The sequence below is a fragment of the Lacerta agilis genome, chromosome 4 (genome assembly GCF_009819535.1).
Source record: "Lacerta agilis isolate rLacAgi1 chromosome 4, rLacAgi1.pri, whole genome shotgun sequence".
NCBI lineage: Eukaryota > Metazoa > Chordata > Lepidosauria > Squamata > Lacertidae > Lacerta > Lacerta agilis.
This window is the reverse complement of record NC_046315.1, coordinates 57372606-57390548: the sequence shown is the minus strand read 5'-3', so window position 1 is coordinate 57390548 and position 17943 is coordinate 57372606. Positions and strand designations below refer to the sequence as shown.

Sequence of the window (17943 nt, the reverse complement as noted above, 5' to 3'; positions counted from 1 at the left end):
TAAAGCTCCAGGAAATTACTGTGAAATAAAAGATTGCTCCGATTACACCAGACACTGAACAGAGGCAGAATTCATAAGGCATATAGCGAAAACGATAACCTGTTCTTGAGTATAATATGAAGGCATCTTTTTAGCATACACATATAGAGAAGTGGACCGAGAACTCCCAGAAGTGCAAGCTGGATTTCGAAGGGGCAGAGGAACCAGAGACCAAATTGCAAACATGCGCTGGATTATGGAGAAAGCTAGAGAGTTCCAGAAAAACATCTACTTCTGCTTCATTGACTATGCAAAAGCATTTGACTGTGTCGACCACAGCAAACTATGGCAAGTTCTTAAAGAAATGGGAGTGCCGGATCACCTCATTTGTCTCCTGAGAAATCTCTATGTGGGACAAGAAGCTACAGTTAGAACTGGATATGGAACAACTGATTGGTTCAAAATTGGGAAAGGAGTACGACAAGGCTGTATATTGTCTCCCTGCTTATTTAACTTATATGCAGAATTCATCATGCGAAAGGCTGGACTGGATGAATCCCAAACCGGAATTAAGATTGCCGGAAAAAATATCAACAACCTCAGATATGCTGATGATACTACCCTGATGGCAGAAAGTGAGGAGGAATTAAAGAACCTTTTAATGAGGGTGAAAGAGGAGAGCGCAAAATATGGTCTGAAGCTCAACATCAAAAAAACTAAGATCATGGCCACTGGTCCCATCACCTCCTGGCAAATAGAAGGGGAAGAAATGGAGGCAGTGAGAGATTTCACTTTCTTGGGTTCCATGATCACTGCAGATGGTGACAGCAGTCACGAAATTAGAAGACGCCTGCTTCTTGGGAGAAAAGCAATGACAAACCTAGACAACATCTTAAAAAGCAAAGACATCACCTTGCCGACAAAGGTCCGTATAGTTAAAGCTATGGTTTTCCCAGTAGTAATGTATGGAAGTGAGAGCTGGACCATAAAGAAGGCTGATCGCCGAAGAATTGATGCTTTTGAATTATGGTGCTGGAGGAGACTCTTGAGAGTCCCATGGACTGCAAGAAGATCAAACCTATCCATTCTCAAAGAAATCAGCCCAGAGTGCTCACTAGAAGGACAGATCCTGAAGTTGAGGCTCCAGTACTTTGGCCACCTCATGAGAAGAGAAGACTCCCTAGAAAAGACCCTGATGTTGGGAAAGATGGAGGGCACAAGGAGAAGGGGACGACAGAGGATGAGATGGTTGGACAGTGTTCTCGAAGCTACTAACATGAGTTTGGCCAAACTGCGAGAGGCAGTGAAGAATAGGCGTGCCTGGCGTGCTCTGGTCCATGGGGTCACGAAGAGTCGGACACGACTGAACGACTGAACAACAACAACAATAAGATGCTGGATATCATTTGACTGAAAAGCAGGCAATAATTTCATTGATTGAATGAATGCCTTTTTTAAGTGCTTTGGTTTGTTTGCTTGTTTTAAAAGGTATGTGTTGGCATGCAGATATGGATATGGAACATCTTCCATACTTTCTTCAGGATTGCTTAAGATTTACCTATGAGTCCATGGACCTATGGAGGATTGGAGAAGCTACTAACATGAGTTTGGCCAAACTGCGGGAGGCAGTGGAGGATAGGCGTGCCTGGCGTGCTCTGGTCCATGGGGTCACGAAGAGTCGGACACGACTGAACGACTGAACAACAACAACAATAGAGAAGTATTCAGGAAATTATGCTTTCTGTTGTTGTTCAGTCGTTCAGTCGTGTCCGACTCTTCGTGACCCCATGGACCAGAGCACGCCAGGCACGCCTATCCTTCACTGCCTCCCGCAGTTTGGCCAAACTCATGTTAGTAGCTTCGAGAATACTGTCCAACCATCTCATCCTTTGTCGTCCCCTTCTCCTTGTGCCCTCCATCTTTCCCAACATCAGGGTCTTTTCCAGGGAGTCTTCTCTTCTCATGAGGTGGCCAAAGTACTGGAGCCTCAACTTCAGGATCTGTCCTTCTAGTGAGCACTCAGGGCCGATTTCCTTGAGAATGGATAGGTTTGATCTTTTTGCAGTCCATGGGACTCTCAAGAGTCTCCTCCAGCACCATAATTCAAAAGCATCAATTCTTCGGCGATCAGCCTTCTTGATGGTCCAGCTCTCACTTCCGTACATTACTACTGGGAAAACCATAGCTTTAACTATACGGACCTTTGTTGGCAAGGTGATGTCTTTGCTTTTTAAGATGCTGTCTAGGTTTGTCATTGCTTTTCTCCCAAGAAGCAGGCGTCTTCTAATTTCGTGACTGCTGTCACCATCTGCAGTGATCATGGAACCCAAGAAAGTGAAATCTCTTACTGCCTCCATTTCTTCCCCTTCTATTTGCCAGGAGGTGATGGGACCAGTGGCCATGATCTTAGTTTTTTTGATGTTGAGCTTCAGACCATATTTTGCGCTCTCCTCTTTTACCCTCATTAAAAGGTTCTTCAATTCCTCCTCACTTTCTGCCATCAAGGTTGTATCATCAGCATATCTGAGGTTGTTGATATTTTTTCCGGCAATCTTAATTCCGGTTTGGGATTCATCCAGCCCAGCCTTTCGCATGATGAATTCTGCATATAAGTTAAATAAGCCGGGAGACAATATACAGCCTTGTCGTACTCCTTTCCCAATTTTGAACCAATCAGTTATTCCATATCCAGTTCTAACTGTAGCTTCTTGTCCCACATACAGATTTCTCAGGAGACGGATGAGGTGATCAGGCACTCCCATTTCTTTAAGAACTTTCCATAGTTTGCTGTGGTCGACACAGTCAAATGCTTTTGCGTAGTCAATGAAGCAGAAGTAGATGTTTTTCTGGAACTCTCTAGCTTTCTCCATAATCCAGCGCATGTTTGCAATTTGGTCTCTGGTTCCTCTGCCCCTTCGAAATCCAGCTTGCACTTCTGGGAGTTCTCGGTCCACGTACTGCTTAAGCCTGCCTTGTAGAATTTTAAGCATAACCTTGCTAGCGTGTGAAATGAGTGCAATTGTGCGGTAGTTAGAGCATTCTTTGGCACTGCCCTTCTTTGGGATTGGGATGTAAACTGATCTTCTCCAATCCTCTGGCCACTGCTGAGTTTTCCAAACTTGTTGGCATATTGAGTGTAGCACCTTAACAGCATCATCTTTTAGGATTTTAAATAGTTCAGCTGGAATATCATCACTTCCACTGGCCTTGTTGTTAGCGAGGCTTTCTAAGGCCCATTTGACTTCACTCTCCAGGATGTCTGGCTCAAGGTCAGCAACCACACTACCTGGGGTGTATGAGACATCTATATCTTTCTGGTATAGTTCCTCTGTGTATTCTTGCCACCTCTTCTTGATGTCTTCTGCTTCTGTTAGGTCCTTTCCACTTTTGTCCTTAATTGTGGTAATCTTTGTACGAAATGTTCCTTTCATATCTCCGATTTTCTTGAACAGATCTCTGGTTTTTCCCATTCTGTTATTTTCCTCTATTTCTTTGCATTGCTCGTTTAAAAAGGCCCTCTTGTCTCTCCTTGCTATTCTTTGGAAATCTGCATTCAATTTCCTGTATCTTTCACTATCTCCCTCGCATTTTGCTTGCCTTCTCTCCCCCGCTATTTTTAAGGCCTCATTGGACAGCCACTTTGCTTTCTTGCATTTCTTTTTCATTGGGATGGTTTTCGTTGCTGCCTCCTGTATAATGTTACGAGCATCCATCCACAGTTCTTCAGGCACTCTATCCACCAAATCTAAGTCCTTAAACCTGTTTTTCACTTCAACTGTGTATTCATAAGGAATTTGATTTAGATTGTATCTTACTGGCCCAGTGGTTTTTCCTACTTTCTTCAGTTTAAGCTGGAATTTTGCTATAAGAAGCTGATGATCAGAGCCACAGTCAGCTCCAGGTCTTGTTTTTGCTGAGTGTATAGAGCTTCTCCATCTTTGGCTGCAGAGAATATAATCAATGCTTTCTAGATAGTGTTATTAAATATGTAAATATTTATGTCTTCTAAATTGAGTAGTGGAAATAAATGTTAGTTCTAACAACCATAGACGTCAACATATTGTAAATGATTTGCTAGCCTAAGTAATGTGATGTGACATGATATTCAATCTTATTTGCAAGGATTAGTGGAGGATGTTTGGCTGCGTGGTCTGCTTTATTTTCTAAAAACTTTAGTGATGTGACAATCAACAGTGTAGCCCATGTCAAGGACTGGCTGGACAAAGATGAGTGGTGGGAGGCACCAGTCATGGAACCCCCAAGGGAAACCCCAGAGGAGGAAGGCTCGGGACCAGGAGATTGATGGTGGGACACCAAGGAGAGTTCAAGCGGAGAAGAGTTCAGACTGAAGAAGCCAGGGAGTCTCCCTCTCCTGCTGCAACAGGCTCCCCTCCCCTCCTCCCAAGAACCTGCATAGTAATGGGAAGAGCAGAACAGAGATCAGAAATGTGCAGAGGGCAGTTTGAGACTGCTTGGGAAACAGCCAGGAGAGGAGGAGCCTTAGAGAAGTGTGGAAGACAGGGATCTTCAGTCCTGGCAACTGCTGCACAGGGGCAAGGTCTGCTGGGAAGTGTTGCTGGGACCACTAGGCCAAGTGTATGTTCTTTTCTTTGAATAAAGAGTTAACTTTACTGAAAACAGAGATATGCTTCTTTTAGTGCTGCCCTGCGTCTGACACACACGCATGTGTTGCTTTCTAATGAATGGGCCATTAGAGATGAAAAACCATGGAGAGACAGAATTAAAAAGAAGATAGAATTAGCCAATAGCTAATATCCACCCTTATTTTAGTTTCAGAGTATTGAACAGCTATTGATTAAGCATGAAAGAACAGCACACCAAAAGACAGAATGTAATTATTAAAAATTTCACTTAAATTATTCAGGCACAAAATAAAAAATAAAAAAGCATATTAAAGTGGTTAGTGCCTTAACAGTTAAATAGCACTTCACAAGCATCAAGTACAAAGCAAACTATTTAATCATTCATTGGAATATTGCATGTTACAGAATTATTCACATGTATTTATAACTCCAAAGTCCAGCTGTCACTGTTGCCAACTGACCAGAAAGATGGTCTGGTCTGCTTCTGTACCTTTAACAGCAGTTTCATTTGCATACATCAGCAGATAAAACTCTTCACATGGTACAAAGGTACCATAAGATGTCTGCATTTTAGAGTCATAGGAACAAGGTGCAGATTGTTATTATTTTTAATGCCAGCCAACCATATTAGTTGTTCAAAGCTTCAGGAATTAGACTCCTATTCCCCTTACAATATCTCATCAGCATGCAGTTGTGGTTAACATGATGGCCAATTCTTCATTTTTGTGCTTATTATAAAAAAGGCAGTTTCGCTTCTTTGCTAAAAAGATCCAGCTCAGTCTTGTAAGATGGAATTTGAATTTGGAATATATAGGCTAATATTTGTTTTCTGAAGCATTACATATAAGTAATTGAAGATAGCTTGGTATGTCACAGACAGCTGGCAGTCTTTTGCTTAATACGCACACAACTCAAACTCTATGAAGCCTAAACACCAATAGCAACAATCCAAGCTACAAACTATTTAATTAATGTATGAATACAAATGTGTGAGAAAATTGATAAGTTACTTTTAAAAGAAAAGAAACAAGTATTTTAACACGTTAAAGATAAACCAATATTGTATTCTCTTCATAAAGGTTAAAAAAAAAGGGTAAAGGACTCCTGGACGGTTAAGTCCAGTCAAAGGCGACTATGGGGTTGTGGCGCTCATCTCACTTTCAGGCTGAGGAAGCCAGTGTTTGTCCACAGACAGCTTTCCAGGTCATGTGGCCAGCATGACTAAACCACTTCTGGTGCAACGGAACACCTTGACGGAAACCAGAGCGCACGGAAACGCTGTTTACCTTCCCGCCGCAACGGTGCCTATTTATCTACTTGCACTGGTGTGCTTTCGAACTGCTAGGTACTACAATGGAGCACTTATGCAACAAAATCCAGTGAATTCCAAATTAGGTATCCTGAATATTTAAGCAACCAGGCAAACTTGAAATTACCTCCTTTCATTGCCACAGCTATGGTTCAGTGATCTTTAATTTGACCCCTAAGACACAAAGATGGCACAGACTGACAATGTGAAATATGCAGACAAATATGTAACAATATTTCACTCAGGTACATGAACAAAATCATGTTGATGTCAAAATGAATCAAGGGCTCCTTTGAGATTAAAAATGAACCAACGGCCCTTTTGAGATTCTGCAAGTGTGATAGTATCTTGTTGAAAAACTGGTAAGCAATTCTGAGACATTTTATTTTTATGTTAGCTTATTCAAAATATTTCCTAACAGATGGATGCCAACAACAACATTGGTAAGATTTCCAGTAAACATGTTGATAATTAAAAGTTTTGGATACCAAAATCAGTCACTGGCCTTTTTTGTATGATTATTCCACTACATATCCTGTATAATCAAAGCTATTTGTCCCACATGCTCTGTTTGCTTCACTGGCGCAAGCTTTACTTCCAAAGGTCCAGTCCTTAAATTTCCAACCGTAAATTATTATTTTCAGGCACAAATTCTTTTTGAAGAGCCCGAAAAATATCAACTAGAAAAAAAATTACTTGAAGCCTGAGGAAAGGCTATAATCATGTAATAAAAGCATTTTAAGTTGCTTTATGCCAGAGTCCCCATGGAGGTGTCATGGAGCGGGTGACCAGACCCCGAGATCCTCCTTAGAAGACCTGGAGAGGGTTCCAACAGGGGTGGGGGATAGAGGATTCTGAACCTCAAAAGATGGATTGTGAACACCAAGGAATGTTGAATCCCTCATAGGGTCCAAGTGGGTTAGAGGGTGGAAACCAACCCTCCAAAGAAGATTCAGGAAACTGGTGTCTCCCATTATTGCTTCCAGATACACACTCCTTAGCTTGTGTAATGAGTCACCTTCACCATCTGCTTCCTTCATAGGAGGCTGCTGGGAGTAAATCTGATGCCATTGCCTAGAGCAGGGGTCAGCAACCTTTTTCAACCATGGGCTGGTCCACCGTCCGTCAGACCATGTGGTGGGCCGGACGTGGTAGGCCGGACTATATTTTTTTGGGGGGGGTGAATGAATTCCTATGCCCCACAAATAACCTAGAGATGCATTTTAAATAAAAGCACACATTCTACTCATGTAAAAACACCAGGCCGGCCCCACAAATAACCCAGAGATGCATTTTAAATAAAAGGAAACATGCTACTCAAGCAAAAACACGCTGATTCCCGGACCGTCTGTGGGCCGGATTGAGAAGGCGATTGGGCCACATCCGGCCCATGAGCTTTAGGTTGCCTACCCCTGGCCTAGAGTCGCAGAGATACCAGCGTGCTCAAATCTCACCTAGCCAGCCCACTAGAAGTGCCTGTCAGCTGTTTGACATATTCATTCCTGTAACTGCCCTGCCCTGCCAAAGAAAAGGCAGGGGACATGTCGCTTGTTGGTTCAACATCTTGGCTCACACTTAGCCATGCTGTGTAACTGATGATCCTTGCAACCTGTAACTTGCCTTATGCATTGCTGTAGCTGGAAAATAAAAGTCATGAGTTCCAGTTCCTCATCGGATGAGGAGAGCCAAGACACATTGTTTTGATAGGTTTGGTGTGTCGGCTCATCTGAACACAAGAAGCTGCATGCGATTTACTTCCTTTGGATAGTGTTCTTGAAGCGACTAGCATGTGTTTGGCCAAACTGTGGGAGGCAGTGAAAGACAGGCGTGCCTGGCGTGCTCTGGTCCATGGGGTCATGAAGAGTCGGACACAACTGAATGACTGAACAACAACAAACCATTGCTGACTTTAATCATCTTTTGAATACTCATAAATACCTGCTTTTAACTATATTTTATCAGTCATTTTAATGTTCTGTTGTATATTTTTGTAAACTACTTAGAAGCTCTCTTACCATCATGCAGTTTACAATATATAACAAAATCAATTTTAAAAACACACACACTCCTTTTCCTTTCAGAGTTTTAGAGCCTTAGTGCAACATACTATTCATAACTGGATGTTGGTTACTTCTGGGCCAGGCATGCAAAAAAATTGCCTTACACGTTGCCCCGGCTGTCTTCAAGTGGAGATGGGAAGGCCTGGAAAAAACCCGGAAAAAATGGGGGGGACGGGTCCCCCCCCCGTTTTTCCCAAAGCCGTTTTTTAGAAGTCCGTTAGAAAAATGACAAAGAGGAAGAGGAAGAAGAAATGGAAAATGATAGCAGTAGTTCAGAAAATGAGATAGAATAAACTGCATGTATATGTTGTGTCTTCTGTTTCTTTTCTTTTTTAAAGCACTACTCAAAGGGTAGACCTTCTATGGAGCTTAAATATTGAGGTGGACCTTAACTTTATTTGCTGTTGGTGCTAAGGGGCAAATCTTATTGTTTTTTATGTTGATGGTTTCTTGCTTTTTTGTTGTTGCTTTTGAGGGAAAGGGGGGTGGTTACCTGTTTTACTGCAAGCATAATGCTTTTATATACACTGCGTTTTACACAATTTTTAAAACTACTCCACACTGAACTTTTTTTCAATTTTTCCAAAATTTCAATTTCCCCCCGGGAAAAAACAGAGGGGGAAACGTGTTTTTTTTTTTCCTCATGGCTTCAAAATTTCCGGAAATTTTACATCTGCAGTCTTACTACATTGATGTTACTGTAGTTAGTAGCTTCTAAAAAACCAAGAGTAGCTTTCCTGTAGGACTGACATCCCACTCCCCTTATGCCTGGTTATAATGAAAATAAGTGCAGAGGAAAAGAAAATGCTCCTGTAATCTGCAGAAGTTGTAAACGGCTTCAGACCATTTCTCATCTCCACAGTACAGATATTGTTCTACTCACTGGGCATCCCTTCCCAGTGAAGAACATCTGCAGTAAACAGGATGGTAAGATATATGAAGAATTTCAGAATTAGTATCAAGAGTGTTGTTATTGACAGTAGTAGTAGTAGTAGTAGTAGTAGTAATTTACTAATCAGATGCTTGTCACCTCTTTCTTCTGCAGACCAAATATGTCCTTTTCCCTGCTGTGTAGGATGAATTCTGCTTGATGCCAACACAGGTATTTCTATATTTTCAGGGCTTTCAAAATATTCAGGCATGCTCACTTCAACACTGTACTCAATATATTTTGTAGAAAATTTAGGAAAGTTGTGCAGCGCATCTTTCTGTAAATAAAAGAACAGTGTAGTTGATTCTTAACAATGTTTTCATGCTAACTACAAGTCAACAAGGAAGCATGTAAAAGGTTCTGTGTATGCACCTAGATTTTTATTTCCTTGTTTTTGCAGAATTACTTTCTTAATTGTATTACACAATTATCAAAATACTCTTCAAAATCTCCTATTGTTTAAAAAGCCATTTGGGGGATTTGGTGATGCAAATATAGTTTACTTTTTAACTTCTGCCTGTAGGAATGCTGTATTTCCCTTAACTACGGCACACACCAATTTTTCTTTTCAAGTGAAATGGATGATACTGTTCTTACTAAAATTATGTTAGTTGGAACAATTAAGGATGGGGGCTGGGCACAGACATGTCGAAAGAAACTGGATTATCTCGTGCATATGAATTGTGTTTTGGCTGGAATAGGGTCTGCTAGCCCAGGAACTTCCATAGTTCTGATCCAACCCTGCTACTATGTGCTGAGATGCTTACTCCCAGGTTGGATGTTACATGTCAAAATCAAACTTCGGGGGTTTGGGCAGCTTTATAACAGAACAGAGAAAACTGCATTACAAGATTGGTGCTCAGATGGTAATCAGCTTGACATAAGGGGCCTTTTCCAATCGTGCAGTATGCAGTCAAAGTGTTGCTTCCATGTCAGCTTCAAAATGTAATGAATCAAGTACAATTATAAGATCTGCAGTCAATAATATTCTTACCTCAACTTGTGACAGACCTAAAGCTGCAACTGCAACTCGAACACTGCTGCTCTCAAGTGTCCCAGTGACCTTTCTTCGCTCATACTCCAAAGCAGACATCTGCTGTTGTGCTGCAAGAGCCAGAGCCTTTTCCCTAGCTTCATTCACAAGAGGAATCTTCAGCTTTTCTCGAAGCATATCACCAACACAACATTTCAGACAAAGCACTGGTTGTATTTCTCTGTCACCTGTAATAAACAAGAGCAAGAGGTAACATCAACAACGGCCAACTAAGATTTTTGCTTCTACAGCACACCTGCACCAGGCAGATGCTAAATTTGGTACCATAGCAACAATTGCTATGGCTTCCCAGAGCAAGAGCCAAAAGCCAAGTGTTAGAAAAAGCTGACAAGGACAACACAACTCAAAAACTAGCATTGCTAACTTTATTTCTCAGCAGGGCTCCTGTGCTTTTAACACCTATGGTTCAACAAAATGCACCTGATAAATAAGGTGAAGGAATAAACTTCATCTTGTCGATTTTCTCATGTCAAGCAACTACAAAGATACAGAACTCCTGCTAGAAAAAAGTTGGCAATCTGAATTCCCATTTCTATTATGCACTGGAATCAAGGAGAAAACCAGCTTGAATCCACTTGTTTTCAAACTTGTTTTCAATTTATCAACTAAAACAGTTGAACTACAATGCTATTAAAACATTTTCTTCCCCTTTTAGCTGTCATGATGGAAATAAGTCTTAATCTTATACCGTAACTCTTGATTTTCATTACTTCACAGTAAGCAAAAATAAGGAAAATGTTTTTTTAAAAAAGATTTCTAAACAACTTTTGCAAGCCATGAAAATTCCAAAACAAGGTTTTTCTACAGTTTAAATACATATAAAAGAATGCGCATTAGGACATGGCTGATGATTTGTGCATGGTGCAAACAGATCTAATCACCAATATATTCACAAATGAACAGGCAAAAAGTCATTGCTAGCATTACAGTTCAAGCTACTGGTTTCATTCAAAAGCACAGCACGGAACAAATCCTGAGTATGTAAAAACTGAGTTCAATTAAACGCAGGTTTAGAGACTTTACATGCCCTATTGCCAAAGCTGTGTATATCTATGGCCCAGTGGTGCTAAAGAAATGTAGCTATATTTCTCGTTGGTACTACTGTCAGTATATACTCCATTTTGGAGAAGCCTAGGGGCACACTGTCTCCGCAAGCATCAATCCCTTGCTGACAGCGCTGTTTGGCCCTCATTAAATGGACATGCAGGAGTATGTCTGAATCACAGGCCATGAAAGAAAGGTCACTTGTGCAGTAACTGTAGCTCTTCCAAGGTAATTTGCTGTTTGGATCCATGCAAAGTGAAGGAAGGCTATACAAGCTATTATCTTCAAGAATTACAATTACAGATAAATAACCTTTTATTCTCCTTTAACTATTGCCTGTTTGGGTTACCAGCTCATGGTCATTATCAACCAGTAATAAATCCAGATGGCAGCATGGCTAGAGGATACTAATTGAACAAAGACCGGAAATTTGATTTCTGCAAGCTTAAGTAAGTCTAAATATAAAGAGACCTGTTAAAAAAAAAAAGCTAGACAGGTTTGCAGGCCTGAAATACTGTGAAGGATTACAGCATGAAGCTTTTTTTATACCTTTAAGGGTACTTCATGTGGCTTTGATAAATGGTCAGAACAGAACTCTGTACATCAAATTTCAATCCTTTGGAGTCTAGAAACATTCACCTGGCATAGAGCTCATATAAGCAGAGTCATAACCATATGCTACCAATATACAATGCTGAGACAACCAGGAAAGAAGCTGCAACTGATAATGATGTATGGAGAACACTGAAAATAATCCTTTGTTATTTGCACCAGTAGAGAGCAGGCATATGCAGGGATAAGAAATACGTGTGAGCAAGAAGTAATTTGTAATCCAAATAAAAATGTTTGACTACCATTTGAGATACCAGGAAAAGAAACAATTATATATTCCATGGCAGTTTTCTGATGCCTCCACATTGCAAAATATTTCACTGCTTGTGAAATTTATTGTATCTAAAAGTTTGACGTTGGGGGGGGAGATATTTTTACACCCCCACTCTACCTTCTAGCCTGCTGCTAATGCACAGAACATTTGGGCTATTCATTGGAAGTAAGCCTGAAGGCAATGGTAAATCACATGTTCCTTCCACCAGGTACACAAATTCCCCAATCTGAAACACAAGAACATATGCATTTCAATTTCGACAACAATCCATGCAGAACAAATTAGAAGCCTCTCAGACTATAAACAAACACAAATCCATTGCAGCAACATTGAAGCTTGACTTACAAGAATATTTCATGCATTTGAGAGTCTTCGTTTTAAAGCCTCTTTATAAACTAAACTGGAAATACCATAAGGTATAATAAAATAAATCTAGTAATTCAACATTGGGTAGGAAAGAATTAGGACCAGAAGTATTTGTCATTATTTAACTTGGGTGCCTTATCAATGCCATGAAAACCATTTCCCCCATTGATTGCATGCATTATTTGCATGTAAGGATGTGGTGTAATTGGCTTAACCCATTTGGACCTTTAAATGTGCATTAGTCTTCAGCAGAGGACTTCAAGGATAGGTTTATCAACCTATTAGACTGATCCCATGTTACATACTTTACTTATTGGAGTCACAAAAAGAGAACTCGATATTATTCCAACATTTTGCACATATGTATAACCAAACATTAAGAATATCATTTATCGTGGCATCCCATTCTAGAGCTCTAATCCTTGTGGGTTAAGGCAATATTTCTGACTTTATTAGGACAGTGTGGTCCCACTCATTAACTTTGAAATGCAGCTACAATTTAACAGACACACAGAATTTATGGTTATACCTGTAGGCAATCTTGACACCTATAAATGAAGGTCAAATTAACAGTACTGCTCTTTTCTATTTCACAGCATGCTGACTCTTGCATTTAAAAATAAAGGTTGAAAAATCTTGAGCTCTCCCGTTAAGACACTTACGCAACTGTAACTTTTTAATGGCCATATGGTTCAAAACTGCTGAATATGGAAACCAATCCTTTAAAAGAAATTGTGTGTTTGTGTGTTTTCGTCTAAAACATTCCCTCCATGGACACACACAGCAATTCAGCCGAGATTGCTAAGAGCACTACAGCAATGGTGACTGTATGTATATTGGAATTGTTGCAGAGCAGAGGTTTTTACAACTCCACCCCCAGCAGTCCGAATAGATCTTAAATTGCTTGATTTTCCCCATCACCTAGCTGATGGCTGATCAGTTCAGCAAAAAGGTAAAGTTGGTGGGTTTATTGGGGGGGGGGAAGCTGTACAGAGAGTGGTGGAGAGCCACATGCACCTCATAGGCTGTGATGTGCCTACATGTGTTCTAGTGACAGTTATATCTCTTACAGTCTGCTTATCACAGAATTGTAGAGCTGGAAGAGAGGTGGAGGGCATGCTATTTCCCCCAGTTCACCTGAGCTTTCATAAAAATAGCAGCAACAGCTATAGAAATATCAAAGAGACTGGGACTGCTTTTAACATCAACTCTCCCCAATGTATTTCTTGAGTTCCCCATCAGCAGGGCAATTTCTTTTTACTGTATTATATTGTTATAATCAGCTATAAGATGCTGGATATCATTTGACCGAAAAGCAGGCAATAATTTCATTGATTGAATGAATGCCTTTTTAAAGTGCTTTGGTTTGTTTGCTTGTTTTAAAAGGTATGTGTTGGCATGCAGATATGGATATGGAACATCTTCCATACTTTCTTCAGGATTGCTTAATATTTACCTATGAGTCCATGGACCTATGGAGGATTGGAGAAGACAGAAGGACTTTGCAAGAATGTACTAGGATACAAGGATTTGATGTTGGTGCATTTTATTTTACTTTTATTTTTTGCATTTTCAATAAACTGTTATAACAATAAGATTTAGTGTCCCCATTTTTCTCATGTCATTCACAAGGGCAATGTATGAAAAATATACATATTTACCTGTTCATTGAACAAAATTATGGCACAATAACGTTTTCCCATAATAAAAGGAAGATAATGAAGCTTGAGGATTGAACTGCTTTCTCCCGTCAGGAAAACTACATCCACTGGGCTAAAGAACTCTTGTAAATAGTTTGATTCCTTAGTTGCCAATGCATCATCCGGAGATTCATCTACAGCATCAGAGCTAGTAAATTCTTCTGCTATAATATAGAAACATTGTAAGAATGCAGTTACAGTACAGAACAATATGTAATATTTTAATTCTTAAGTAATACAATGAAACTTGACAGATAATAGAAAAATGCTAATTAATGCTTTCCATTTTTATCAGCTTTAACTATGCTAATCAAAGATCAGGAGAATTTTGAATAAGGCACTTTTTTAAAGGGTCAGAACCACACATTGGCTGGATTTCCTGACATGTTTGTCTCTGCCTAAAAGCAACTTGGGGAGTGTGGGGTAGGGGAGAAATTAGAATTGTGCCTGCAGTGTGGGAGAAAGGGTGTTAATCCTTCCTTTTAATACCATTCTCTGTTGCAAATCACCCCAGCTACTATGAGACATGCTATGACCAGACATAATACAGGCATTGTATTATGAATTTGTATTATGAAATTTGAATCAGGAATCAGCAAAGAGGTCCATTTCAAACAATCATGCAGTTAATTTCATATAGGTATTCAGTTGTAACTGTATTCAACTATTAATCAAAGGAGACCCACTGAAATTAAGAGTCATTAATTTCAATGGATCTACTCTGATTAAAAGTTAACTGAGTACAACCCAACATCATGCTCAGGGTTTAAGATGGCAGTGATTTCCCTTCTGATTTGTATTCATTGCAAGGACCACGTATCTCTTCCCCTAGTGAGCAGTGATTGTGGCCTGGTGCTAGGGGTGGGGGGCAGGCACCTGTTTCTCACACAACTGAGAAGGACATCATTTCCTCCTCCAATGGTTGCAGGGGATTCTGGTGGCTCGCCTGTGGTTCTGATCAATTCCTCACAGCAACTGCGTGCTGACGCTCTGTGCTCCCCACCTCCCTGACAGCATATAATAATGGACACCACACACTTATGTTTGGATCAAATAAGGCCACAGATTTACTGAATGCAGATGAAAAGATTTGGAACAGGCACTGGGTAACCATTAACCTCTGGCCCACTTGCCAGAAGTGATGTCAAGAGTCACTTTGGCAGCAGAGGATTTCTAAGACTTACATCAAATTAGTGGACCTCTGCAGGAATTGCCACTTTGAGGAGTACTATAGGCCCCAGCCCCTGCCTGAGCCTCTGATATAAGCAACTCCCCCCCCCAAATCCCTTTAATGGGATATCCTAGCACTGGAGGGGCAGGAAGAGACTACAACCCCCCTTCATCCAAGACTAAGGTTTGCCCAATGCCTACTCAGTAATCAATCAACAGTCAGATTGGGTAATTCTGGATACACACCCAATGCCTATGCCAAGACCTACGTACTAACATCTGTAATCAACAAAGTTGTGGCCCATTTTATCCCAAAGCAATTGTCCTGTGATTATTTCATTTCCACATATTAGCCCTTGACTGCTTGCAGCCACATTGCACCCGGGCCAGCAATCAGTGCTATTTCTGTTCTGCTGCAGTTTGATTTCTGCCAAATACTATCCCACTGTCTGCTATTTAATGTAAGCTAAATTGATTATGTAACTAATTATGTAACTTAAATTAAATGAATTTTTTGCCAATTTTTGACACATTGAAATGAATATTTCATTTGCTGATTACCATATTTTTCTGTCTATAACATGCCCCTATGTATAAGTCCCCTATTTTGGGGGACTCAGATTTTAAAAAATGGGGAGAGATGTATAAGATGCCCCCTAATTTTTGACATTATTTTTTAGGGGGGAAACCTAGTCTTATACATGGAAAAATACAGTGGAACCCCGGGTTACGCACGCGATCCGTTCCGGGTCGCCGTGCATAATGCGGGTGTGCGTAACTCGAACGCACGTTAAAAAAAAAACCTGAAAACCTGGAAGTCATGCGATTTGAGCACTTCTGCGCATGCACGAAGTGTGCAGAAGCGTTCTACGCATCCGGCGGTCACGTGCACTACCACGGACTCCAGAAAACACTTCCAGGGGGCGGGAGTGCGTATCCCGAACGTACGCAACACAGAGCGTATGCAACACGAGGTATGACTGTATTCACTTGACTGATTTATTTTCCTGATCACACACAAACATGCAAACTGTAGCAATTTCTGCTTCCTTTTTCATCAGAATTCTCTGACATCTACCTCTACCTAAAGTTACTGTGGTTCAAAACAAGAGGCAGGGATGGTGACTACTCTTCCAGAATTAAAGCTTTCATTCTTTAACATCCCGCTGAATGCACACAAATCCCTGAATATAAGAGCTTCTCTCCATTGTGATCTATGTTATATACTATATATTATAGAAGACCTTTTTATATACTATGCATTATATTAGAATATGTTACAGGTATACTGTTATAAACACTTAAAAAGAAATACATACGAATTCAAGACAGAGCAACTGCGGATTTTTTTGTTAAATAACTAGAAGTAGCTCTTTTTTTTTTAACCCGGACAACAATCTTTCCTCCATAAAGATAACAGCAGGCAGAGCAATTCTATCTAGAGAGAAACTGAGTGGCAGATCCACTGCTGCTTCCTGAGTCCTCTTGTTTTATGCCAGTCAGAGCAGAAAAGGGGGAGGGCAGTTCTTTCTTAATCATCAACATTGGGAGCAAGGCTATGTTTTCACTCTGAATCTGTATATATTTCAGGAAATATAGTTTTTTCCTTTTTGAAATAAAGTCTTAAGTCAAAACCTATATCTAATATATGTCAAAACAAAACAGTAAAACAAATGAGATATTTCCTCTTTCAAAAGCTGCAAGGAACTAACAGTTGTTTAAATAAGATATTTAAATCACTGATCTTTCAGGAGCTCAGCTGCCCAATACATCACTGAGAAATAGGGCCAACAATAATGAACCCATAACCGGATAGGAAGAGGCAGGTCCTCAGAATTATTAGTAAAATGACTGTTTCATTGCTCAGCTGAAACCCCATCAAAAAGATGCACAAAAAAGGCTCCATTATAAAATATTTTAAGTGGATCTAAGACCCGGCAGATAGACTTAATAGGATCAAAGGATGCACTTGCAGGACTTTTAAACCCACCTCTCCTTTCCTTTTTCCTCCTCCCCATCCCACTCCTGCTCTCCACACCAGTGCACTGCCACTTCAAGCTAGAAGTGCCTTAGGGTGCAATCTCACTTACCTGGGGTAAAATTCATTTCATTCTGTGAGACTTACTTCTCAAAAGACTTATACAGAATTACATTGTTACTCTTTGGTGAAGGTAAAATACATTTGGGCACTATAAGCCTCCCCCCCCCCCAAAAAAAAATCAATATTTATAAATATAGTAGGGTTTTTTTAAGTAATCAGAAAAATGTTATATGTAGTTTAACAAATTAAACTGTGAAACCAATAAGAAACATGATTAAAAATAGAGCTTACCAGCATTTGAGCTGTCCTCCTGACTGCAGAATTTTTTTACACCTATCACATCATGTCTTTTATTCAGTATGTCAGCTTCGGAGCTAAAAACAAAAAAAAGAAAAACGAACTGTTTCTTGACATAAAGAATAGAGGCCAAATTCCTGAATCTTGGGGTGCCTCGGTTATCACAGTTATACCCAAACCTTAACAAGTTGAATCATACTGTATAGACCTATTTCATTGACTAATATGAATGCTAATTTACAGGGATACTGACCAATTGCCTTTTAAAGAAATTTACCCAACTATGTCCACCATGACCAAGTCGGATTCATAGCCTATTACTATTACTGTAGAAAGATTCTCAATACATTTTTTAAGGGTCAATCACGTCCAGAACCTCTTGTTCTTGGGATGCTGGATGAAGTCAAGGCATTTGATTGTTTAAACTGACAGTCTCTCTCTACAATTCGAGGTTCCTTTGGTATTTGTGCATCCTGGGTTGATATGCTCTCGGATTTATGCT

General features: G+C 40.2%; 1 protein-coding gene across 1 annotated transcript in view; it reads right to left on the bottom strand.

Moving 5' to 3' along the window:
• Positions 1-17943, bottom strand: part of CFAP47 (cilia and flagella associated protein 47) — a 186097-nt gene that overhangs the window by 91732 nt on the left and 76422 nt on the right. The window contains exons 41-45 of the mRNA XM_033146380.1: positions 17436-17518; positions 13895-14097; positions 11985-12093; positions 9878-10104; positions 8983-9160 (exon numbers count right to left, since the gene is read on the bottom strand). Coding sequence (XP_033002271.1) covers positions 8983-9160; positions 9878-10104; positions 11985-12093; positions 13895-14097; positions 17436-17518 — 800 coding nt within the window. The remainder of the gene's footprint in view (positions 1-8982; positions 9161-9877; positions 10105-11984; positions 12094-13894; positions 14098-17435; positions 17519-17943) is intronic.